Source organism: Zophobas morio, unplaced genomic scaffold (genome assembly GCF_036711695.1).
Source record: "Zophobas morio isolate AGI-343-1 ecotype UQ-CSIRO unplaced genomic scaffold, CSIRO_AGI_Zmor_V1 ptg000006l, whole genome shotgun sequence".
In the NCBI taxonomy this organism is placed as follows: Eukaryota; Metazoa; Arthropoda; class Insecta; order Coleoptera; family Tenebrionidae; genus Zophobas; species Zophobas morio.
The window spans coordinates 1,551,465-1,578,354 of NW_026972111.1; the positions used below are offsets into that span (position 1 = coordinate 1,551,465).

General features: G+C 31.1%; 1 protein-coding gene across 1 annotated transcript; it reads left to right on the plus strand.

Moving 5' to 3' along the window:
- The first annotated feature begins 2,535 nt into the window (after positions 1–2,535).
- LOC135122964 (protein NDNF-like) lies at positions 2,536–26,862 on the plus strand. The gene is made up of 6 exons (XM_064047459.1): positions 2,536–2,624; positions 9,300–9,475; positions 25,124–25,444; positions 25,670–26,219; positions 26,269–26,549; positions 26,604–26,862. Exons 2-6 carry the CDS (start codon positions 9,300–9,302, stop codon positions 26,752–26,754), a joined length of 1,479 nt encoding a protein of 492 aa, XP_063903529.1. The 5' UTR covers positions 2,536–2,624; the 3' UTR covers positions 26,755–26,862.
- The last annotated feature ends 28 nt before the right edge of the window (positions 26,863–26,890 follow it).

Genomic DNA, 26,890 nt, shown 5'->3' on the forward strand with positions numbered 1-26,890 from the left:
AAAGAAGAGGACTGAGTGAAAAGTTAATTGTAGCAGCAAGAGAGATTTATAGAGAGACAGTGACTAGTGTGAGAGTGCGAGGAATAGAAAGCGAAATGTTTTGGACGACGAAAGATTGAGACAGGGATGCCCATTAAGTCTCAGTCTGTTTGCTTGTTACATACGCGATATCGAGTAAATGTTTAGAGGAGTACAAGCGGGAGGAATTGTGGTGGGGAGAGAAAAGGTATGGTGTTTGGCATTTGCAGATGATTTGGTAATATTGGCGAAGGGTGAATGTGGAATGAATGAGATGAAAAAAAATCTGCAAACATACTTTAAAAGAAAGAAACTGGAGCTAAATGTAGAAAAAACAAAAATGATGGTGTTTAGAAAAAAAGGGAGAAAAGGGGAGGAAAAAGTGTGGCGTTGGGAAGATCGAATCATAGACACAGTAAAGGAGTTTAAATATTTAGGATTTAAGTTTACAACAACTAACACGGTAAAAGCACACATAAGAGAAAGAAGGGTCAAAGCAATGCAGATAATGGGAATGGTGTGGAGTATAGGTGAGAGAATATTTGGACATGACGTAAGAAGAAGGATGAAAATGTTTGATAGTTTAGTTAGGAGTGTATTAATCTATGGAGTGGAGATATGGGGATGGAAAGAATATGCAGAGATGGAAGCAGTACAAGAAAAATATTTGAGGTGGATGTTAGGGCTACGGAAAGAGACGCCAGGCTATATAGTAAGAGAAGAATGTAAACGAGAGAAACTAAGAGTATACACTGGGAAAAGAGCTGTAAAGTATGATGAAAGGTTGAAAGAAAGAGAGGAATGTAGGATATTGTATGAATGCTGGAAGGAAAAAAAAAGGAAGCAGGGAAAGAACATTACAAAGGTAGACAAGGATATTATAAAAGACTGGGATACGCATGGATGGAAATAGAGAGAAAGAGAGAAATGGGGCTGAGTATGAGAGAAGAGTTGTTTATGCGTGACAGAGACATAGATAAACAAGAGAGAAGAGCGAGTGTAAGTAAATCTAGGTACAATGCAGACTATAGAAAGATAATAACAGAAACAATACCAAAGTACCAAGACAGAGAAAGCGCGAAAGAAAAAAAAATAATTGCGAGATTTAGGTGTGGAAATGAAGAAAGAAATAATAAGTTTTGGGTAAGCGAAGGTGAGAGAATGTGTAGGATGTGTGGAGAAGGGCGAGAGACGATAGAGCACATGCTGCATGACTGTGAGGAAAGCAAAGAAAGAGAGGAGAGTGTGACAGAGATATTGAATGAAGACGGAAGAGGGGTGGAATGGATGAAAGAAGTGGAGAGGACAAGAGTAAGGCTGGGGCAATGGGGGATGTGGTAAAGGAAAGAAAAATTAGTTATTTAGTTTATAAAATGTATTTATTTGGTTTTTGTTAACTAGTGAAAAAATTGTAGTGTCAAGAATCTTTTTAAGCCCGTAGGGTAAAAAATAAACACTTACTACTGCTAATCTTTACTAATCCTAATATTTTATTTGCTTTAGAAACAATATTATTTATATGAAAAGTAAAACAGAGTTGACTATCTATCAGTAGTAATTAATACCTAAGGCACAGTGTTGGGGACAGATACTTTTAAAAATATCTAGATACAGATGTAGATATATGGAAGATAAAATTATCTAAATACAGATACAAGAAAATAGATACTTTTTGAAGCTTTTTCGAATAAAATAACTGGAAACATGTTTATGTATTTTTTTATGTATTGTTTAATGAATTTTTTAAAATTAACAACATTTCGAACGTATTGTCACCTAAATTATTTCTTCTTGGTGTCAGAATTTTCAATTAATGAGAAATCGATTGATAATTTAAAGGAACTGTATCAGGGAACTTACAATTTAATTGTTTGAGTTCAAAGATTGAATATAATTCTCCATATTGTCTTAGCAGGTACTAGCCCCGCCCACCCACCCTCTCTTTACTTAGAAGGTATGTTATTTGCCAAAATCAGTTTTATCTTAGCAGATACTAGCCCCGCCCACCCACCCTCTCTTTTCTTAGAAGGTAGGTTATTTGCCAAAATCACTCTTATCTTAGCAATTACTGATGACTAACTCTTACAAAAAATGATCAAAATTTGGAGACATTGCGAGCTTATGCACAAGGCAGAAATTTTGAACATCTTCTCTAGTGTTGAGATGATATGCTTTAATTAATTTTTCTTTTGTTGGTTTTGTTTCTGTTTGTAATTTATAATTTTGCTCATTGCCTAAAATCGGAGCTTCTCCCCCTGTTAAAATAATCCCCAAACGCATGCCACACTTTTCCCTCCTCCCGAACCCCACGAGCCAGCTCTCCTCTCGCCTCCCGTCCCACCCCATCCCCCCTTTCGCGAAACAATCGCACAAAACGCTCCTGTCGCAGGTTTAAATTTACACACTCATTTCGGTTTGAATGAATTTGTAAAATGAGGAGGGGGCCGGCGCGGCCGGAGGGGGGCTCCTCTAAGGACTCCCATGAAACACTATTGTAAGTGGCAAGAAGTCGCTGAAAGAATTACAGCAGGCAGTGAGCTTTCAGGCCTGAAAAGTGACAGTGGTGTCGTGGTCGATTTTCAGTCTTCGCCGGCATTAAGGTCAAGGTAATTCTATTTTCAAGACAATGCGGATTATGCTAAGTCGGGTAATGGATACGCTGTGAGGTTTCGGATTAATAGTGTCTTTGTCGTTTTTGAGGCTCCGCTGGCTTGTGTGGAGAGTTGCTGATCTAGTTTGTTTTTGTTGGTTTTTTTTTCGGCGATGGGCCGTGTTTTAATTAGGAACTAATTTAAATCTAATTATTTTTAGTGGACCGGTCGGCGAATGACTTAATTGTGTTAATTAGGAAGGATAGTAATGGAAATGGAATAGAAGTGGGCGGGACTGAGGGACACCTGTTGGATGATTTTGGCGAAATTAACATAATTCGATTAGTCGAGATAATTGGGTTATTATGTAAACATTAGCTTGCGGTTTTTGACAGTCGGAGTAACGTTTCTTTTGTCTTGTCGAGGGTTAGATAATGTTTTATAAATGATCACACATATTTTTGTTCAAACACCCAGTATTTTTTTCCCAAGACTGGTCCTGGAATCAGTTTCCACTTCGCTTAAAAATGCTCATATTTACATGTTTTACACAAAATTGGTGTATTTCAGGCACGTATTTGTATTTGGAATAAAAATACACTCACAAAACATGTTCGAAATTAACACAATGCTTTGCAATTTGAACTTTGAATAATTCAAAACTGAAATGGAGAATATATTAGCGATCGTCGATGTATAATTGTTGTGTGCAGTTTCAGCTTTCAAAATAAGTATGTATTGTTAAAATTAGCAACGAAATTTTCAAATTCTTGACTGTAGAAAAGTTTTTTTTCATTTTGTCAGTTTCAGTTTTTGGGTCACAACATTAGAAAAAAATCATAAGTTTACTACGAAAACTGTTTTTTTTTATCAGATTTTATCTTAATTTATGAATTCGTTTTATGTTATTCAGTTAACTCAAAAATTAGCCAAGAAAAAAATCATGTTTCTGTTATTGAAAAGAAATATTCAGCTTAGGTCACAAACAGAAATTATCGGTTTCGTTGTTTGACAACGCCCTATATTTACCTTGAAATATTTTGAAATAACAGTGACAGTTACAGAAAATGAAATTCTCATACGAAATACTGGGTGATTATTCATGTTTGTGATTTTTTTTTGGTAAGGTTGGCAACATATTTAAAACTGACAATCGTCATCTGAAATGTTAACATTGCTGCCAAGAATTCAGAATGGCCAACACAAAAATTTGTTGGCCTCTTTTTAGGCTTTACAATCACATTTTATTTTTGAAATTACGATGCGACGTTGCCAGGTTATTCCAATTTTCCTGAAATTTTTTGACATTTTTTTCACAAAAATTCACAGTATGGTTATTTTTTTTTTAATTTGTATTACAACATTTTGTATAGAGATAAAGAAAGGTACGTGCTTTGTTGTGGTATAAATGGATTAAATTATCATATACAGAGTGTTTATAAAGATGTTTTGATTTTTACAGTTCTAAAATATCGATATTTCAGTTTTTTGAAATAGAACATTTTTCTATTTTTGTTTTCTTTTTTTTTGGTGAGATTTTCTATATATAAAGTCGAAAGTTATAGGATTTTTATACTTCTTTAATAGACACATCGACATATTAGAAGAATGAGAACAAAAAACTGAGTAAGATGCAATAATAAAATACAGGGTGTTTCGTTTGAAAAAACCGAAATAACGATATTTGAAAGTTTTAAATTTTTTAGAAACGCTCTGTATGGTTAAATTTGATTGAATTTAGCTAACTTTAGAATGTAGTCCTCAAAAAACCGTACAACTTTGTTTTTTTTGGATAAAATCTTCATTTGAAAATAATATCTTTGAAATTAAATATATATCCAAGTATAAAATTAATATTCAATCATTTTTTGCTTTTAGTTAACTTAAAATGAAAGAACAAAATCTTATTTATGTTATTGAGAGATATAACTTTCAGCTTAGGTTAAAAGATGAAATTATCGGTTTCGTTGCTTGACAACGCCCTATATTTACGTTCAGATTTACAGAAAATGAAGGTCTTATATGAAGTACCTAGAAATTAATTGCAAGAAATTTTCTTAGAATACTCTCTAATTATTTCAGAAACAATTTTTGGGCAAAATTTTCCCTTCGGAAAGCACATGTTGAAAATTTAAAATATGCACTTGTAAAATTAATAATCAGACTATTTTGTGTTATTTATTTAACTCAAAAATTAAAGAACCAAATCATGTTTATGTTATTAAGAAGATAAAATATTCAGTTTAGGTCACAGGCGAAATTATCGGTTTCGTTGCTGAATAACGTCCTAGATTTACGTTGAAATATTTTCAAATAACAGGGTTACTTACAGAAAAACAAATTCTTCTACCAAATACTCAGCAATTAAAGTTAAAAAAAATAATAACAGAGTACTTTCTATTTTTTTCAGAGACAATTTTTTGAATAAAGTAGTAGTACTTGTCAAGATAAGACTGATCTTGGCAGATGACCCACTCTTCTAAGAAAATAAAGGGTGGGTGGGCGGGGCTAGTACTTGTCAAGATGAGACTGATTTTAGCCAATGACATATCCTCTAAGAAACTAAGGGAGGGTGGGCGGGGGGCTAGTACTTGCTAAAAATTACAAAACTTAAAAATCAAAAAATGACAAATTGAAAAATTGGATAAATGAGAAATCGGAAAATTGTACAACTGTTTAATCGGAAAATCAAAGACTGAAATATCGAAAACTTGAAAAAAACAAATCTTATAAAATCGAATTCAGAATTCCAGTTTTCATTTTTTTCTTAGTTTTTAGATTTTCCAACTTTTGAATATTTCTTTTGATAATTTGTTTGACAATTTTGCAGTTTTTAATTCCAATTTTTTGATTTTTCAAGTTTTCACTTTACAATTTTGGAATTTTTTGATTTTTAATTTTTCAAGTTAAAATGTTTCCTTTTCACTATTTGTCATTTTTCAATTTTTTAACCAAGAAAAGAAATTTATTCGAACCGAAATTATGAAAAAAAACTTAAAAATCAAAAAATGACAAATTGAAAAATTGGGTAAATGAGAAATCGGAAAATTGTACAACTGTTTAATCGGAAAATCAAAGACTGAAATATCGAAAACTTGAAAAAAACAAATCTTATAAAATCGAATTCAGAATTCCAGTTTTCATTGTTTTTTTAGTTTTTAGATTTTTCAACTTTTGAATATTTCTTTTGATAATTTGTTTGACAATTTTGCAGTTTTTAATTCCAATCTTTTGATTTTTCAAGTTTTAACTTTACAATTTTGGAATTTTTTGATTTTTAATTTTTCAAGTTCTCTAGTTAGAATTTTTCCTTTTCACTATTTGTCATTTTTCGATTTTTTAACCAAGAGAAGAAATTTAATCGAACCGAAATTATGAAAAAAACTTAAAAATCAAAAAATGACAAATTGATAAATTGGATAAATGAGAAATCGGAAAATTGTACAGCCGTTTAATCGGAAAATCAAAGACTGAAAAATCGAAAACTTGAAAAAAATAAATCTTTTAAAATCGAATTCGGAATTCCAGTTTTCATTTTTTCTTGGTTTTTAGATTTTTCAACTTTTGAATATTTCTTTTGATAATTTGTTTGACAATTTTGCAGTTTTTAATTCCAATCTTTTGATTTTTCAAGTTTTAACTTTACAATTTTGGAATTTTTTGATTTTTAATTTTTCAAGTTCTCAAGTTAAAATTTTTCCTTTTCACTATTTGTCATTTTTCGATTTTTAACCAAGAGAAGAAATTTATTCGAACCGAAATTATGAAAAAAACTTAAAAATCAAAAAATGACAAATTGAAAAATTGGATAAATGAGAAATCGGAAAATTGTGCAACTGTTTAATCGAAAAATCAAAGACTGAAATATCGAAAACTTGAAAAAACAAATCTTATAAAATCGAATTCAGAATTCCAGTTTTCATTGTTTTCTTAGTTTTTAGATTTTTCAACTTTTGAATATTTCTTTTGATAATTTGTTTGACAATTTTGCAGTTTTTAATGCCAATCTTTTGATTTTACAAGTTTTAACTTTACAATTTTGGAATTTTTTGATTTTTAATTTTTCAAGTTCTCAAGTTAAAATTTTTCCTTTTCACTATTTGTCATTTTTCGATTTTTTAACCAAGAGAAGAAATTTATTCGAACCGAAATTATGAAAAAAAAACTTAAAAATCAAAAAATGACAAATTGAAAAATTAGATAAATGAGAAATCGGAAAACTGTGCATCTGTTTAATCGGAAAATCAAAGACTGAAATATCGAAAACTTGAAAAAAACAAATCTTATAAAATCGAATTCAGAATTCCAGTTTTCATTGTTTTTTTAGTTTTTAGATTTTTCAACTTTTGAATATTTCTTCTGATAATTTGTTTCACAATTTTGCAGTTTTTAATTCCAATTTTTTGATTTTTCAAGTTTTAACTTTACAGTTTTGGAATTTTTTGATTTTTAATTTTTCAAGTTAAAATTTTTCCTTTTCACTATTTGTCATTTTTCGATTTTTTAACCAAGAGAAGAAATTTATTCGAACCGAAATTATGAAAAAAAACTTAAAAATCAAAAAATGACAAATTGAAAAATTGGATAAATGAGAAATCGGAAAATTGTGCAACTGTTTAGTCGGAAAATCAAAGACTAAAATATCGAAAACTTGAAAAAAACAAATCTTTTAAAATCGAATTCGAAATTCCAGTTTTCATTTTTTTCTTGATTTTTAGATTTTTCAACTTTTGAATATTTCTTTTGATAACTTGTTTGACAATTTTGCAGTTTTTACTTCCAATCTTTTGATTTTTCAAGTTTTAACTTTACAATTTTGGAATTTTTTGATTTTAATTTTTCAAGTTAAAATTTTTCCTTTTCACTATTTGTCATTTTTCGATTTTTTAACCAAGAGAACAAAGTTATTCGATCCGAAATTATGAAAAATCAAAATTACTTTTTACTCCCTTCTAAGAACTTGGTGACAAAAAATCAAAAATCGAAAATTTTAAAAAATAAATATCTATTTTCGGGACATTTCAAAAAATTAAATAATTGAGAAATCGGAGAACTGCCAAAATTATGAAATTAAAAAATCGAAAGTTTTTTTCAGTTGGCCAGAGATATAAAAAATCGAAACACAGATCAAAAAATTGAAAATTGAAAAAGCAAAAAATTGAAAAATTCTAAAATTGAAAAATCGAAAAATTGAAAAAGTTAGTAGTATCCATTATGATAAGACTAATTTTGGCAAATTAGAAAAAAAAAAATCTTTAAGACAACAAAGGGCGGGTGGGTCGCGCTAGTATTTGCTAAAATAAGACTCATTTTGGCCAATGATACTCTTAGTCAGCAATGAAAGTTTAAAAAAATTCACAGAATACTTTCTAATTTTTTCAGAAACTATTTTTTGGATAAAATTTCTCCTTGAAAATCGAATGTTGAAAATGAAAAATATGCAATTATTACAAAATTAATAACCAGTCATTTTGGGTTTTGGTGCCTAACAACGTTTTATATTGAAATAACACTGATAGCAATAATAGTGACACAAAACGAAATCAAGTGGAAATTTCACTTAAACTCTCCAATAAATTCAAACTCAAGTCTTTGGTCAAAATTCTTTATTTAAAAATCGTGTATTGAATTAATAATTATTAACAATTAATCGAAGCAGCTCTATATCTGTTTTTGGGTCAAATTAATTTTATTTATATTTCTTTTCCGAACCGATTACGTAATGCTAATGACATTTTCATGTAGACTAAACTAGGTCCTGGTTAATTATTAGTTTCAAATTAATGGAAGCTTAAAAGCCACCAACAAATTGTTTTTGTATATTTTACTTACTATGAGAAATCTCTAGCCGATCAAACCTGAAACGATTTCATTAGTAGTCTTGTTTGTATGTTTAATAATGAATTTAGTTCAATACATCAATCGTTTATTATTTAAACAAATACTGCGTTTTTATCAGAGCACATTCTTACCTAGCACAGCCAAATTTTTGAAACTTGAAGAAGTTTCTTAAAAAAAAATCTTTCTAAAGAATAAAAGCAATCCATTGATGGTAGAGTTAGCAGCAACCGATAGCAGGTTATTATCCAGATCGATAAAGTAAGGTACGATAGTACCTATTCTTAAAAATAATTGTGCGATTGTTTGGTTTGAATTATCGTTGGCGTCGATAGACCGATGATGTTATTTCAATTGCTTCTGTTATCACTATTTTTCTAGCAATGTCCACAAAGAACTATTTGTCTTCGTTGTGTTGAAAACTAACCACGTCGTTAAAGAGTGATATAATCAGAATCTCAATTAAGTGTGTGAATTGTGTGATAAAAAAATAGTAAACACGAGATAAAATTGATACTGATCATTTCGCCTGAGATATCCTTAAATGAAGATAAACGAAGTTGTTTCAACTCGATAAATAAAAAAGATGTTCCTCTTTTAAATCTTAAATCTTGATGCTGCGACAATATCATTCTCCAAGTACCACTTTCACCGTCATCCCAGCGAAGAGAAGCACTTCCTGGTTTCCATTCCCGTTAGGAATTAATAAATATACCAATATATTTCAACATTAGCAACCGTACATACCTACATATATAATAAACGCACTAACAAATCGGAATTTATTAACGAATCCGGCCCATTGTCATTCTAATCAGCTCGAACCAGAGTCGTAACGCTTTTTTCTCGTAGATGGTGGCCAGGATGCTGAGTGCGTTGGTCGTCCTCCATTCCGTCTTCGAGTCCGGTAGCTGCTGCGGGAAGAAGCAAGAGGCCAAAATGGGACCTTCCTACCATGTGCATCCCAACGATACGCTGCCCAGCGATTTGCAGATTACGGCCTTCTTGGTCAAGGGTGAAGGGAAAAGGTAAATGATAATACGTGTTGTGTTTTCGTTAACGATATTGATTTTCTTAGTACAGACACGAAGAATTTTAATTTTACATTACAACATTTGACAAATTTATAATCTGTTTTAAAAAATTAGTCGACAGTTATTTCAGTATTACACTACGGCCAATAAAACAAGTTTCATTTTTTTAGTTACGACAACAATAAATTAGTGTATAAAAGAGACAAAATATAAGACTTTTCCAAGCTTCTTTTTAATTATTTAAAAAATAAAAGACTAGTACCCTTCAAGTTTGTCCTGAATTTTTTTGAACAACAAAACCTTAGCTCAGTTACAGGAAGTTCCTAGTATTTTTTCTATATTCTTAAAAGAAGACACTAGAGGCTCTCAATACTGCTTCAAATTTTTTTAAAATCACGAGGGTATTCCAAAAATCTATCACTTGATCTCAAACACATGGATTCTGAAGATTTTTTTCAAATTATATCAAAAACAAAGTAACAAAGGGCCAACAAGATCGTTTAAATTTTCTAAAAAAAAAAAGTTTTCCATATTCATACAACTTTTTTGCGGATTTTTGAGTCCATTTCTTTGTCGCTATTTTTATTCCCTTTTTTTTTATTTGTTATTTTTTACGGTCTTGGCCGTTTTCGTTTGTCGCTTTTTTGTAGGCCTTTTTGTCGCCTCTATGTGGCGTTTCTTCCATTTGTTTACGCCTTCTTGTTCTTGTTGGTGCTTTTTAGTCGCGGTTTTTATCGCCTTTCTTGTCTTTTTTTAATGACTTTTTTCTCCACTTTATTATTTAAAATTTTTGTCCATTTTTACTTTTGTTGTTTTTTTTTTGTCGTAACTTTTTGCCTTCATTTTTGTCGGCTTTTTAAGCACTTTTTTGTCACCTTTTTTTTGGCCCTTTTTGACGGTATCTATTTATTCTTTTTTTGTTTTTTCTCGTCGTTTTTCTTGTCGGTGTTTTATCCATTTTTTTTGTCCTTTCGTGCCTTTTTTTATCAGGATTTTTTTGGCACCTTTTTTTCGTTTTTTTTTCGGTTATTTTATTTTATTATTCTTTTTTTTACATGTTTTTTTGGATTCTTTTTTGGCGCTTTTTAATGCCTTTTTTCTGATTGTTTATTCCTGTCCTTCTTTCGTCATCTTTTTTGATCGCTTTCGCTTACCTCCTTCCTGGTAGCCTTTTTGTCGTCCATTTTATTACGTTTATCTTGGAATTTTGTTTGTCGCTTTTATTTTTTTTTTCGTCGTCTATTTTTTGTCACTTATTTTTGTCCCTATTTTTACCTCCCTTTTTGCTGAAATTTTTAGTCGCTTTTTGTCATCTTTTTTGTAATCTGTTGTCTCGTCTTTCCTTTATGACGTTTTTTTTCGATTTTTTTTATTGTCGTCTTTTTGTCGATTTTTTGTCGTCTTTTCTTGTCCTCTTTTTGTCATTTTTGGGTTCCGTTTTCTTGTCTACATTTTGTCGCGCATTTTGGTAAGCTTTTCACACTTTTTTAGTCACTTTTTTATGGTCTCTTTTCTGTGGATCTTTTTCTTGTTACTTTTTTGTCAGTTTTTTTGTGTTTTTTTGTTTTCCTTTCTTGGTGTTTTATTAAGGAAAATGACACAAGTGTTGTTTCTATCTCTTTTTTCGTCACCTATGTGTTGTTGCTTATTTTGTCGTTTTCTTGTCCCGTTTTTTGTGGTTTTTTGTCACCTATTTTATCGCAAACTTTTGTAATCGTTTTCCACTTTTTTTGGTATTTCCTTGTCGCTTTTTTATGGCCCTTTTTTTGTTTTTCCTCCCTCTCTCTTCGTCACATTTTTTTGGCATATTTTTCTGTTATTTTTGGTCCCTTTTTTGTCGCTTGTTTATGTCACTATTTTTTGTCTCATTTTTTGTTAGCGTTTTTAGTTGCTTTTTTGTCATCTTTTTTTTTTTTAGTGGGTTTCTTTTATCGATTTATGAGTTTTTTTTGTGACATTTGTTTGTGCTCTTTCTTGTCGCCTTTTTGTCGTTTTTTTATCCTCTTTCTTGTCGCCTTTGTGTCGTTTGTGGTCCCGTTTTTTTCTCTACATTTTGTCGGCCATTTTGGTAAGTTTTTTGCTTTTTTGATGCTTTTTGTCCAGTGTTTCCTTGTGTATTTGTCGTTTTTTTTCTTTTTTTGTCGCCTTTGTGTGTTGTTTTTTGTAAACTTTTTTATCGCGATTTTTCACCTTTTTTTGGTCGTTTATGTTTTTGTCGATCTTTTTCTTGTTATTTTTCGTTACCCTTTTTGTACTTTTTTGTTCTTTTTTCTTTTCTTTTTTTTTGGTGTTTATTAATGAAAATGACGAAAATGACGTTGCTTTTTTGCCTCATTTTTTGGCGCCTTTTTGTTGAAGTTTTTTTCAAAACTTTTTTGCAGCTTTTTTTTCGTCACCATTTTTTTCTTTTTTTTGTCGCCTATTACTTACTTGCCAACTCACTTACTCACTGACTCACGCACTCACTGACTCACTCACTCACTCACTCACTCTGTTTTGTTGTTTTCCATTTTTTCGAGTTTTATGAGAAGTGTCGTTTTTGTCGTCGTTCTTGTCGCCTTTTTTGTAGTTTTGTTATCTTTTTTTGTCCAATTTTTTTAGCTAATTGTTTAAAACGTTTTTATGAATTTTGACGGTTTATTTATCACCTTTTACGACAAAAAAAAACACAGAGATATTTTTTTATCTCTTTTTTACCGCTTTCTTAGTGTTTTTTTGTGTCGTATTTTTCGGAAATTGGATTAGTACCGTTTTTTGTTAAGTTTTTGGCGCTTTTCTTTTATCGCTTTTTTTTCGTGTTTTTTGTCAACTTTTTGCAGTTTTTCTAGCGATTTTTGTCTCCTTTCTTGTCGCATTTTTGTTTTCTTATTTCGCTGCTTTTATTGGAAACTTTTTTGTCGTTCGTTTTTCACCGTTTTTTATCCCCTTTTTTAGCGATTTTTAATGACTTTTTTTGACTTTTATTTCGCCCATATTTTTCTTATTTTTTTGTTGCTTATTTGTCACATTTTTTAATCACGTCCTTTTGTTGATTTTTGTTGCCTATTTTTGTAATTTTTTTGTGATCTTTTTTTCCTCTTTTTTTGTGGTATTATTTTAACGAATTTTTTCTAGTGTTTCTTTTCTTGACTTTTTTACTTTTTTGGAGCATTTTTGGTGTTTTTGGTGGCCATTTTTGCTAGCTCTCTTTTGTCGCTCTTGATTTTTTTTATAGTTTTTTCTTGTTAATTTTTATCACCATTTTTTTTATTCCATTTGCTGTTGTGTTTTTTTTTATAACATTTATTGCCTAAGCACTGAAATCATACATAATATTTGTAGATGAATCAAAGTTTTGTCTTTTTTGGTGTTTCCTTTTGTTCAACTTTTTCTTGTATTTTTTTCTCTTTTTCCTTGTCGTGTCTTTTCCAACTTTTTTGTCCTCCTTTTTGTCTCGTTGTTTATCGCCTTTTCTGTTAATTGTCTCTTGTCGCTATATTTTTTTTTGTTGCGTGTTTTGTGGATATTTTATCGCCTATTTTCTTGTCACATTTTTGTTTTCCATTTTTTATCCAATTTTATGAGAAAACGACAGAAGTGTATTCTTTCTTGTCTTTTGTCATTTTGTTCTGTCCTTTTTTGTCCTATTTTTTTAGAAAATTGTTTAAGACTTTTTTGGTGAATGAAAATGAAGTTGAGTTTTTATCATCTTTTTTGTCTCTCTTTTTATCGCTTTCTTAGTCTTTTTTGTCGCATTTTTCGGAAATTTGTTTAGGACTGTTTTTTTGTTGAGTTTTTTTTATCCTTTGTTTTTTACCGATCGTTATCTTATCTTTTTATTGGTTCTTTGCCATATTTTTTGTATTCCCCTCCTTTTTTGTTGTTATTGTCTCCTATCAGCTTTCTGTCGCATTTTTATCACGTTCTTTTGTTGATTTTTGTACCGTTTTGTGATTTATTTTTCCTTTTTTTTATGGAGTTTTATTTTTTGCGATTTTTTTCTGGTGTTTCTTTTTTTTGACTTTTTTTCTTTTTTTAACGCAGTTTTTGTCGCTCATTTTTTTCTCGTGGTTTTTTTCTTGTAGCTTTTTATTACCATTTTTTTATTCCATTTGCTGTTGTGTTTTTTATTATAACATTTATTCCTTAAACACTGAAATCACACATAACATTTGTAGACGAACCAAAGTTTAGTCTTTTTTGGTGTTTTCTTTTGTTTTTTTGTTGCATATTTTCTTGTCGTGTTTTTTTTGTAGCTTTTTTGCCCTTTTTTGATTTTTTTCTTCATTGTTTTCTTGTCTATTTGTCGCTTTTTTCTTTTTTGTCGATGGCTCTTTTCTTCCCGTTTTTTGCCCCGATTGTTGACCCTTTTTTTGGTCACGTTTTTATCGTCCCTTTTTTGTCGATCTTTTTCTTGTTTCTTTTTTTATCAGCTTTTTGTGCTTTTTTGTTTTCCTTTCTTGGTGTTTTATTAAAGAAAATGACGAAATGTTTCTGTCTCTTTTTTCGTCGCCTATTTTTTGTTGCTCATTTCGTAGTTTCATTGTCACGTTTCCTTGTGGTTTTTTTGTCACCTATTTTATTGCAAAATTTTGTAATCGTTTTCCACCTTTTTGGCATTTCCTTGTCGCTTTTTTTTACCCTTTTTTTTGTTTTTTCTCCCTCTCTCTTCGTCACATTTTTTTGGCATATTTTTCTGTTATTTTTGGTCCCTTTTTGTCGCTTATTTTGGTCACTATTTTTTGTCTCCTTTTTGTTAGCGTTTTTAATCGCTTTTTTGTCATCTTTTTTTATTTTTTTTTTATCGTCTTTCTTTTATCGATTTATGAGGTTTTTTGCGTGACATTTGTTTCTGCTCTTTCTTGTCGCATTTTTGTCAATTTTATTGTTTTCCATTTTTTTTTTCGAGTTTTATTGTCTTCTTTCTTGTCGCCTGTTTTGTAGTTTTGTTGTCTTTTTTTTCTTCTATTTTTTAAAAAATTGTTTTTTGTGAATTTTGACAGTTTATTTATCACCTTTTTTATCTCTTTTTTACCGCTTTCTTAGTGTTTTTTGTCGTTTTTTATCGTATTTTTCGAAGATTTGTTTAGCACGGTTTTTTGTTAAGCTTTTGGCGCTTTTCTTTTATCGCTTTTTTCGTGCTCTTTGTCATCTTTTGACAGTTGTTTCGTCGATTTTTTGTCTCTTTTCTTGTCGCATTTTTGTTCTTTTATTTTATTGCGTTTATTGGAAACTTTTTTGTCGTGCGTTTTTCACCTTTTTTTCTCCCCATTTTTGGCGATTTTTAATGCCTTTTTTGTCTTTTTTCTCGCCCATTTTTTTCTGATTTTTTTGTTGCTTATTTGTTGCATTTTTTAGTCACGTCCTGTTGTTGATTTTTATTGTCCATGTTTAGAATCTTTTTGTGATCTTTTTTCCCCTTTTTCTTGTAGTATTCTTTTAGCGATTTTTTTCTAGTGTTCTTTTCTTGACTTTTTTACCTTTTTGACGCATTTTTTGTGGCCATTTTTGCTACCTCTAAGGCTCCTGTTTTTTGTAGTTTTTTTTGTTGCTTTTTATCACCAATTTTTTATTCCATTTATTGTTGTGTTTTTTTTTATTGTAACATTTATTTACTAAGCACTGAAATCATACATAATATTTATAGACGAATCAAAGTTTAGTCTTTTTTGGTTTTCCTTTTGTTAGATTTTTTCTCGTATTTTTTTGTTCTCTTTTTCCTTGTCGTGTCTTTTCCAACTTTTTTGTCCTCCTTTTTGTCTCGTTGTTTATCGCCTTTTCTGTTACCTGTCTCTTGTCGCTATACTTTTTTGTTGCGTCTTTTGTGGATTTTTTGTCGTCTATTTTCTTGTCGCATTTTTGTTTTCCATTTTTTCTCGAATTTTATGAGAAAACGACAGAAGTGTCTTTTTCCTTGTCTTTTGTCGCTTTGTTTTGTCTTTTTTTTGTACTATTTTTTTAGAAAATTGTTTAAGACATTTTTTGTCGTATTTTTCAGAAATTTGTTTAGGACGGTTTTTTGTAGTTTTTTGTCGCTTTTTTTTGTCGCTTAGTTTTGTAAACTTCTTTCATTCTCCTTTTGAAGTTTTTTCATCGCTTTTTTTTCGTGTTTTTTGCCATCTTTTTAACATTTGTTCTTGTCTCATTTCTTGTCGGATTTTTGTGCTCTTTTTTATTACGTTTATTGCAAACTTTTTTATCTTTTGTTTTTCACCAATTATTATCTTATCTTTTTACTGGTTCTTTGTCACATTTTTTGTATTCCCTTCCTTTTTTGTTGTTTTTGTCTCTTATCAGCTTTCTGTCGATTTTTTATCACGTTGTTTTATTGATTTTTGTCTCGTTTTGTGATTTTTTTTCCTTTTTTTTTGGAGTTTTATTTTGGCGATTTTTTTCTCGTGTTTCTTTTTTTGACGCAATTTTTGCGCTCATTTTTTTCTCGTGTTTTTTTTTTCTTATAGTTTTTTAACACCATTTTTTTTATTCCATTTGTTGTTGTTTATTCCTTAAACATTGAAATCATATATAATATTTGTAGACGAACCAAAGTTTAGTCTTTTTTGGCGTTTCCTTTTGTTAGATTTTTTTTCATGTTTTTTGTTCTCTTTTTTTCTTGTCGTGTTTTTTTTTTCATCATTTTTTATATACTTAATTTTTATTACAACTAAACACTGAAATCACCCAAAATATTTGTTGGCGAACTAAACTTTAGTTTTATGTAGATGCCAACGTGGTTGGCGGAATGCGTCAATAAATATTTTGTATGATCTGAACATTTTGGGAATAATAACAAATTTGTTTAAATTTTTTTTATCTTTTTTTTGTTGTATTTTTTGTCGCATTTTGTTTTGTTTTTTCTAGTGCTGTTTTCTTTTCAATTTTTCTTTCTTACTTTGTCACTTTTTTATTACTTACTTTGTCGTTTTTTTAATTGTCTCTTTTTTGTGTGTTTTTATTCATCTGTATTGTCGACGTCGTCGCAAAATTTTGTTAAACACTTGAAACGAATGGTTAACGTACTTTTTGACCTATAATTTAACAATTCACACATATTTTTATTTGAACTTAAAGAAATTTTCTTAAAAAATAAAATGAAACTGACAATTTTTTTTATTTACCCAAGAAATTCGCTTTATTGACTTTGACCCCTAAAATACAACTACTATTTCGAAATTTTTTCCGCAAACCTATAAGCACAATGTTAAAATTAAAAAAGTTTGATTACGAAATAAAGGTTACAAAGGCAATATTATTTTACCCATTTTGGCGAAATTTGGAATACGTCATCATAATTTTAGTGGAATGAAGACACAAATTTTGAACAACAAATTTCCAAACTTGAAGTTAGTATCTACATAAAAAAAGAATTTCCCCACCATATTAAAAAATTGAGAAATTGAAAATTATCAGTTTTCTCATTTATTTAAGTAAGCTTTCTTGGACACCATATTCATGTGGAAGTTTACTTTACTTACTGAATTCATAAGGTAATGAGGGTTAATGTAGTAAACAAATCTTGCTGATTTTGAAAATTTGGACCCAATAAAGAAAAAAATGACGAAAGTGAAAATATTTAGTCCAGACATGCGACAATTGTAAAAAAATCGACCTCACATCTGGTAACGTAGGTTTAGGCGAAGATTTATGTAATTTGATTTACCAACAACGAAAATAAATACTCGGTTGTAGTCTCAGTTTCCACAAAGCTGAAATACTGCACAAGTGTTAAAGCATATGTTATTGTCGTGTACATTCATAAATCTGAATAATTTCCTCGGCGCTTGTAAATTACCAGATGCACTTTATTATTGTTTGAATGTCAAGCACCAAAACATCAGTTAAAAATTTTTGATAAATGTGAAGCGAATTTTTGTGCGCCACACAAACTCCGTCACTAAATAGTAGTCAAACAAGACTGGAGTGTCAGACCCATAAAAATAGGCAAATCAACTAATAGTAAATAAATCTGAGCCCACCTCCCAACCTCGACCACCGTGGCCTAGGTCTAGGTCCTTCGGCCATCTGTCGCTGGCACGGCGGCGGCTCTCGCCGTTTGTTTGGGTTTATTTGTGAACGTGCGTAAATATATTTAGATGGCGACGGACTTTATGGGTTTTGGATGGATGAGAATTGGAGTAGTTTACGGTCCTGGGTTTTGTTATGACGGCCGACTCTTGGCACCAACAACCCGACCCCAACCACTCGAATTCTTACGCAAATTTCCACCTTAGCCCGTAATCGGTGCCCGAAATTTCCGTTTCGTCACCTCTCATATTTTCGTCTTCGACTCCCTAGCCTCTAGGTTCTTTGTTGCCGGCCGTAATTTATACTCCTCGCAGGTGGCGTTTTTCTGCGAATCTGGCGATTTGCTGTCCTTGCACAATTAAATTTAAAATGATTTCGTTTGAATGCGGTTCGGGCCACCATTAAAACTGTCGCTTTTGTGAAATATCGCGGTTTCCGACTTCATAGACGACCATTAAAGATATAATATATCGACAAGGGATGCCAAAATGTCTCGAAATAAAAAATTCAGCCAGACGATCAGCGGGTCTATTTCGGGCGGGTATGGAGATGTGGACAGAGATGGGTAATTAAGGGGTTTATGGGCGAAGAAAGACGTTAAACTTGCTTCGACTGGGAGGCATTTACATTGTATGCATTATGTATCGGAGGATTCGGAACGGTGTCACGCTGCTGGGAAGTGGGACAGGGTGGGACACGAGGGCCGCGTGGACCGAAGGTAATGGGCTAAAGTAAACAGGTAAAGCGTAGGAAGTGCAATGAGCAAAAGTCAATGGTGTGACGGAAAAAGAGTAAGGAATATTCTGCATCCTAATCCTCTTGTGGCAATATTTATTTCATTTCGTCATAATTTGGAAACAAACCAACCCAAAGAAAAGCTTTAGCATGTCGGTGGTTAAACCAGAGAACATAGAGAAGCGTCATAGTTTAAATTAAATGACGGTTGAGGACTCTTCGACTTATGTTGGCAACAGTGTTTGTTTCTAACTAGGAATAAAATTAATGTCATAATATTTTTAACGACTCGTTTTACTTTCGACAAATTGACACTAGATTTATCAAAATTTTACAAGCTGCTTAGTGTTTCCTTCATTTTAATTCAGGTCACACGAATTACAGTTCGTCGTCTGAGAACTTGTTTGATCTACAGACCAGAGCGCACTCAAGCCAAAGTCGACTCTAAGCGTTCGGAAACGATTTGATTTATAAGCCATGATTCGTGATCTGTTACTCTGTTAATTTTTGGATTTTACAATTTCTCAATTTTTCAATTTCTCGGTTTTCTTTATTGGTCGATTTTTCAATTATTTGATTTTTCAAGTTTTTTGGTTTTTCAATTTTTCTTTTTTCTCAGGTTTCGATTTTTCAACCTTTTATGATTTTTCGATTTCTCATTTTTTCAATTTTTTAATTTTGGGATTTTCAGTTTTTCGATTCGTTAGTTTTTCTTTCATTTTTCAGTTTTTCGATACTTCAGTTATGGGATTTTGCAATATTTCTGCTCTTCGACTTTTCCATTTTTGACTTCTGGATTTTTCGATTTGTCGACTCTTTACTTTTTTGATTTTTAAATTTTAGATTTTTCGATTTCTCGATTTTTCATTTCAGTTCTTCGAATTTCAGTTTTTCAAGTTTTAAAATTTTTCAAATATTTTGATTTCTTAATCTATCTATTTTCCGACTTCCCTGTTTTAGATTTTCTGTTTTTCAACTACCGTTTTTTCAAATTTTCGATTTTTCAATTTTTCAAATTTGACATTTATAAACTGCCAATTTTTCGATTTTTCAATTAATCGATGTTTTGATTTTTCCATTTCTTGACTTTCGAGGGTTTCGTTATTCCTCATTTTTCAGTTTTTTAAGGTTTCGATTTTTTGACTTCACTCTTTGGATTTTTCGATTGCTTAATTTTTCGACTTGTTAGGTTCTTAGTTTTTAGATATTTCAGTTTTCAGATTTTTCAGGTTTTCCATTTTTCAGTTTTTCGATATTTTCAGTTTTGGAATTTTTCAATATTTCGACTTTTCGAAATTTGGCTTCTGCAGTTTTCGATGTGTCGATTTTTTTACTTTTTCAATTTTTCAATTTTTCGATTGCTTAACCTTTAGATTTTTCGACTTCCCGGTTTTAGATTTTCTGTTTTCAATTGTCGTTTTAAATTTTTCGAATTTTCAATGTTTTGATTTCCCCGATTTAGTTTCCCATTTTTAGTTCTTCTTTCATTTTTCAGTTTTTCGATATTATAATTTTGGGATTTTTCAATATTTCTATTCTCCGACTTTTCGATTTTTAACTCCTGTATTTTTCGATGTGTCGACTTTTTACTTTTTCGATTTTCAAATTTTAGATTTCTCAATTTTTTGGTATTTTAATTTTTCAATATTTAAAATTTTAGATTTTTCGATGTCTCGATTTTTCATTTCAGTTTTTCGATATTTCAATTTTTCAAGTTTTCGAATTTTTCAAATGTTTTGATTTCTTAATCTATCGATTTTTCGACTTCCCTGTTTTAGATTTTCTGTTTTTCAACCACCGTTTTTTCAAATTTTCGATTTTTCTATTTTTCAAATTTGACATTTATAAACTGTCAATTTTTCGATTTTTCAATTAATTGATTTTTCAGGTTTTTTGGTTTTTCAATTTTTCTTTTTTCTCAGGTTTCGATTTTTCAACTTTTCAATTTTTTTTTAGATTTTTCAGTTTCTCGATTCGTCAGTTTTTCCTTCATTTTTCAGTTTTTAGATATTTAAGTTTTTGAGATTTTTCAATATTTCTGTTCTTCGACTTTTCCATTTTTGACTTCTGGATTTTTCGATTTGTCGACTTTTTACTTTTTTGATTTTCAAATTTTAGATTTCTCAATTTTTTGGCATTTTAATTTTTCAATATTTAAAATTTTAGATTTTTCGATTTCTCGATTTTTCATTTCAATTCTTCGATATTTCAGTTTTTCAAGTTTTCGAATTTTTCAAAAGTTTTGATTTCTTAACCTATCGAGTTTTCGACTCCCTGTTTTAGATTTTCTGTTTTTCAACTACCGTTTTTTCAAATTTTCAAATTTGACATTTATAAACTGCCGATTTTTTGATTTTTTTCAATTAATCGATGTTTTGATTTTCGCATTTCTTGACTTTCGAGCGTTTCGAGATTCCTGTTCTTCAATTCTTTAATTTTTCGATTTTTCAGTTTTTTTAAGGTTTCGATTTTTTGATTTCACTTTTTGGATTTTTCGATTGCTTAATTTTTCGACTTTTTAGGTTCTCAGTTTTTGGATATTTCAGTTTTCAGATTTTTCAGGTTTTCCATTTTTCAGTTTTTCGATATTTTCAGTTTTGGAATTTTTCAATATTTCTATTCTTCGACTTTTCGATTTTTGGCTTCTACAGTTTTCGATATGTCGATTTTTTTTCTTTTTCGATTTTTCAATTTTTCGATTGCTTAATCTTTCGATTTTTCGACGTCCCAATTTTAGATTTTCTGTTTTCAATTGTCGTTTTAAATTTTTCGATTTTTCAATGTTTTGAGTTCCCGATTTAGTTTCCCATTTTTAGTTTTTCTTTCATTTTTCACTTTTTCGATATTTCAGTTTTGGGATTTTTCAATATTTCTATTCTTCGACCTTTCGATTTTTGATTTCTGGATTTTTCGATGTGTCGATTTTTTTACTTTTTCGATTTTTCAATTTTTCGATTTTTAAATTTTAGATTTTTTAATTTTTAAAATTTTAGATTCTTCGATGTCTCAATTTTTCATTTCAGTTTTTCCAGTTTTCGAATTTTTCAAATGTTTCGATTTCTTAATCTTTAGATTTTTCGACTTTCCGGTTTTAGATTTTCTGTTTTTCAATTGTCATTTTGTCAAATTTTTGAAACTCTCAATTTTTCGATTTTTCAATTAATCGATGTTTTGATTTTCCCATTTCTTGACCTTCGAGTCTTTCGATTTTCCTGTTCTTCAATTCTTTAGTTTTTTTGATTTTTCAATTTTTCGAGTTTTTAATGTTTCTATATTTCGACTTAATTTTTTTGATTTTTCGATTTTTCAGTTTAAGGATTTTTCAATATTTCAATTCTTCGGTCTTTCCATTGTTGAATGCTAGATCTTTCGATTTGTCGACTTTTTACTTTTCTGATTTTTAAATTTTAGATTTTATAATTTCTCAATTTTTCAATTTCTCGGTTTTCAGTTTTTCTCTTTTACGATTTTTAAATATTTCGATTTTTCAATTTTTGACTTTTATGAACTCTTTATTTGTCGATTTTTCAATTAATTGATTTTTTGGGTTTTTTGGTTTTTCGATTTTTCTTTTTCCTCAGGTTTCGATTTTTCAACTTTTCAATTTTTTTTTTCAGATTTTTCAGTTTTTCGATTCGTCAGTTTTTCCTTCATTTTTCAGTTTTCAGATATTTCAGATTTGAGATTTTTCAATATTTCTGTTCTTCGACTTTTCCATTTTTGACTTCTGAAGTTTTCGATTTGTCGACTTTTTACTTTTTTGATTTTCAAATTTTAGATTTCTCAATTTTTGGTATTTTAATTTTTCAATGTTTAAAATTTTAGATTTTTCGATTTCTCGAGTTTTCATTTCAGTTCTTCGATATTTCAGTTTTTCAAGATTTCGAATTTTTCAAAAGTTTTGATTTCTTAACCTATCGATTTTTCGACTTCGCTGTTTTAAATTTTCTGTTTTTCAACTACCGTTTTTTCAAATTTTCGATTTTTCAATTTTTCAGATTTGACATTTAGAAACTGCCAATTTTTCGATTTTTCAATGAATCGATGTTTCGATTTTCCCATTTCTTGACTTTCGAGGGTTTCGATATTCCTGTTCTTCAATTTTTGATTTTTCATTTTTCAGTTTTTTTAAGGTTTCGATTTTTTAACTTCACTTTTTGGATTTTTCAATTGCTTAATTCTTCGACTTTTTAGGTTCTCAGTTTTTGAATATTTCAGTTTTCAGATTTTTCAGGTTTTCCATTTTTCAGTTTTTCTTTCATTTTTCTTTCAATGTTTCGATTTTTCATTTCAGTTTTTCGAAATTTAAATTTTCCAAGTTTTTGAATTTCTCAAATGTTTCGATTTCTTAATGTTTTGATTTTTGGACTTCCCGGTTTTAGATTTTCTGTTTTTCAATTTTCATTTTGTCAAATTTTCGATTTTTTAATTTGTCAAATTTGTCTTTTATGAACTCTCAATTTTTCGATTTTTCAATTAATCGATGTTTTGATTTTCCCATTTCTTGACCTTCGAGTGTTTCGATTTTCCTTCTTCAATTCTTTAGTTTTTTGATTTTTCAATTTTTTGATTTTTTAAGGTTTCTATATTTCGACTTCACTTTTTTATTCAGTTTTTAGATATTTCAGTATTTTCTATTTTTGACTTCTGGGTTTTTCGATGTGTCTACCTTTTTACTTTTTCGATTTTTTAATTTTTGTATTTTAAAATTTTAGGTTTTTCAATCTTTTGATATTTTATTTTTTTCGATATTTCTTAATCTTTCGATTTTTCGACTTTCTGGTTTTAGATGTTCTGTTTTTCAATTTTTCGATTTGTTAATTTTTCATTCCCGATTTATCGAGATTTGATTGTTCTGGTTTTCGATTTATCCATTTTTTCAATTTTTTATTTTGGCCTATTTCGATTTTTCAGTTTTTCCAGTTTTCCATTTTTTCGTTTTTTGATTTTTCCGCTTTTCCAATTTTTCAACTTTTAACTTTTTGTTTGTCGATTTCTCTATTTTTCGATTTTTCGACTTCATCACTTTTTGATTTCTCGTTCTTTGAATCTTTCAATCTCTCAATTTTTCAATTTTTCGAATTTTTAAGTTCTTTGCTTTCTCGATTTACCGAGATTTGGATTTTTCGATTTTGACCTATTTCGGTTTCTCAATTGTTCGAATTTTCGACTCCACGATTTCTTGATCTTTTGATTTTTCTATTTCTCAGTTTTTCGATTTTCCAGTTTTTTGATTTTTCGATTTTTCAGTTTCAGGATTTTTCAATATTTCAATTCTTCGGTTTTTCCATTGTTGAGTTCTGGATTTTTCGATGTGTGTACCTTTTTACTTTTTCGATTTTCCAATTTTTGGATTTTTAAATTTTAGATTTTTCGACTTATGTTTAATTTTTCAATATTTCTTAATCTTTCGATTTTTCGACTTCCTGGTTTTCAATTTTTCGATTTGTTAATTTTTCATTCCCGATTTATCGACATTTGATTGTTCAGGTTTTCGATTTTTTTAATTTGGCCTATTTCGGTTTCTCAGTTTTCCATTTTTCGTTTTTTGATTTTTCCGCTTTTCCAATTTTTCAACTTTTAACTTTTTGTTTGTCGATTTTTATATTTTTCGATTTTTCGATTTTTCGACTTCATCACTTTTCGATTTCTCGTTCTTTTAATCTTCCAATCTCCCAATTTTTCAGTTTTTCGAATTTTGAATTTTTTGATTTCTCGATTTATCGAGATTTGGATTTTTCGATATTTTGATTGTCAATTTCTCAATTAATAAATTGTTCAATTTTTAACTTTTCGATTTTTCGATTTTGGCCTACTTCGGTTTCAAAATTGTTCGACTTTTCGACTCCACGATTTCTTGATCTCTTGATTTTTCGATTTAAATTTGGGAGTTTCGATTTCTCGATTTTTCGTTATTCGGTTTTTAAATTTTAGATGTTTGAATTTTACATTTTTTCGATTTCCTGATGTTTCATTTTTAGATTTTCAGTTCTTCGATATTTCATGTTCATTTTTTTTCACTTTATCATACAGTGTATCTAAAAATATTCACTTAGTCGTTGTAAAAACCGACCAAACAACTAAACAAGAAATTATAGTCTAAACCAACCAAATCGCTTCTGAACGCTTAGAGTCGACATTGGCCTGAGCGCGCTCTGGTCTGTAGATCAAACAAGTTCTCAGGCGACGAGTTGTAGTGAAACAAGTTTTAGACTATTTAAATTTGGCGCTTGCCTTTGGCGGTTGAGGACTCCAATGTCAATAATGATGGTTTTGCAAAATCAGCCTGTATGTCGCATCTATATTAATCTATGGTCAAACCACACTGATACATGTCAAAAATAACAAATTCCAAGGATGACTAGATTACAAATTATGTTGATAGCAGTTTTAAAAAGTAATGCATTACAATTACATATTACTTTTTTTACAGGAATTCATTAGTTATATGTATTTCCCTACGCTGGAATATGCTTTAGCTCACATGTGTAATGTTGGTTGCATACTAACATAAATCAATTTCCAAATAAACAGCTAAAATCAGCTGTTTCCTATTGAACAATGATAAAAATAGCTTCCAACAAGGTGGGGCTACAGCGCATACTGAAGATGCAGCAGTAGATTATCCGTAATAATTTTTTAATAACATAATAATAAACAGAGGAACAAAAGGATAATAGAACGTGCCTAACTCATTCATTAGAAATTTACAATTACAAGTATTAAACTGTGTAACTAGTGAAGACAACAAAAAAGTAAGCATAATGATAAAAATAACAAATACTACACTACAATCTATGCAATGATGTGGGAATACAGTGTCTATAGTATATACTAATTGACAAACAAAATGTAAAACATGGATTATTCTTTCCACTAAAATATTTTTTTCAACTGTTACAGATACTTCTACACCCCTCCTACCGACTCGGTCCCCTTAAGCCTCACCCTCACCACGTGCACCTCCCCCGTGTCCTGGTCCTTCGCCCCCAACAACTCCACCGACCCCACTTTCGCCACTAACGCCACCAGCACCCGCCACTTTTCGCCCTCCAAACACACCTTCACGCTCCACCTCCTCGCCCAGAAACACGACACCTTCGTCCACGTTTACGTGAGCACGGAAGTCGGGGGTCCGCAGGCCCTCCAGAAGGCCAAATCCGTGAAAATCCGGCTCCTGAAGAGACAGAAAGGGAAGCGTCTAACTGTGAAGTGGAATCCCAGGTATGTATGGTAGGTCAGGATCAAGGTGATTAATATGGCGAAATGTGGTCGCTTTAGCGATTCTAATTGATTTCGCTCGCTGAATCGGAATTAGTTCGTTATGTCGGGATTTTTTCCGGTTTGGTGAGTCGACGTGGATGGATGTAGTGGGAAAGAGATTTCTTCGGTTTTTTAACTAGATGCTTTTGCAGACGTCACAAAAACAAAAGTTCAAGTTTTTTCCAGTTTAGTGGACCCCCAAGGAACCGATTACTGTCTCATCACTAGTATCCACTTCCCCCACACCACTCTTTGCGCCGCCCAGCTTGCCACCCCCAGCAACACCACCGTGACGTGCACAGGCAGCAAAACCCATCACACGATCACTGGTCTGACGCACGACCAAAAGTACTACTTCAGCATTTGGGCCATCAACCGTCAGTCCAACCTAACGTACTCTTATGGCACCACCTCCACTATTTTTGATGGACGGTTTAGACACACCAGTCTCAAAGACGGGAAGCCGGCCTTTGCCAACTTGAAGCAACTGGATGGAAAAGCAGTCTTCAGGTACAAAGTTAGCGAGAACAACAGCAAAGCGCTAGATCTGTTTGTAATACCTTGTGGGGGGGTGATCGACGTGGAAGTGGTGTTGAAGGACGTCACGATAATACAGCCTAAGAGGGTGGAGAGTTTTGAGAGGTTGACGATTGAGCATCCGGTGGCGGCGGGGAGGTACTACGTCAAGGTGTTTGCGTCGAATAGAGAGGAGCTCAAGAAGAGTTCGGGGGTTGAGGTAGAATATTAGTATTGGTTAAATGTGTGCAGTACGTTCGAGGTTCCAGATTTACGCCACCACGAAGTACCCAGCGATTCCTTTGCCCAGCATGCCCAAGCTCCTCAAAGTCCAAGAGTACGGGAGCTTGACGACTTGCGACAGCGTGACTGTGGGGTGGGCTGTAGCCCCAAACCTCAAAACAGTACAGTATTGTCTGTCAGCCAAAAAAGGGAAAATCAGGGAAAGCGAGGAGTACCGAATGCCAAATCAGTGCGGCTTGGAAAACAGACTGAAGAAATCGACGGACTTTGTGGTGAAGTATTGCACAGATGTCAAACCCAACAATGAGTGAGTTTATTTGCGACATTTAAACAGTCACTATTGACTCTAAATTTTTTGTAGATCTATCCTTCTGCAAAAAATCGGCCAACTGAAGCCCAACCGGCTCTACATCATCCAGGTCACCGTGAAAAAGCCCAAAGGCAAGACTCTCTCTTACGATCTGCTGCAAATCCGCACCAGACCGTCGTGCAAGCGGAAGAATCTGGACTAGGAAGCGTCCATTGTTCGAGTTTTTGTTTTGGCGTTTGTTTGATTCCTGCGAAGAGGCTCTGTTTATTTATTTTATTGATTTTGTACTTAAGTTTTATATTATTATATTTTTTCACAATAAATATTTTTGTAAAAAT

Bases quoted from the DNA above. Each gene is read 5' to 3' on its own strand.
- LOC135122964 (XM_064047459.1), top strand. From the start codon at position 9,300: ATGGTGGCCAGGATGCTGAGTGCGTTGGTCGTCCTCCATTCCGTCTTC. The intron at 25,445-25,669 runs GTATGTATGGTA...AGTTTTTTCCAG, and splicing joins ACTGTGAAGTGGAATCCCAG to TTTAGTGGACCCCCAAGGAA. The intron at 26,220-26,268 runs GTAGAATATTAG...TCGAGGTTCCAG, and splicing joins AGAAGAGTTCGGGGGTTGAG to ATTTACGCCACCACGAAGTA.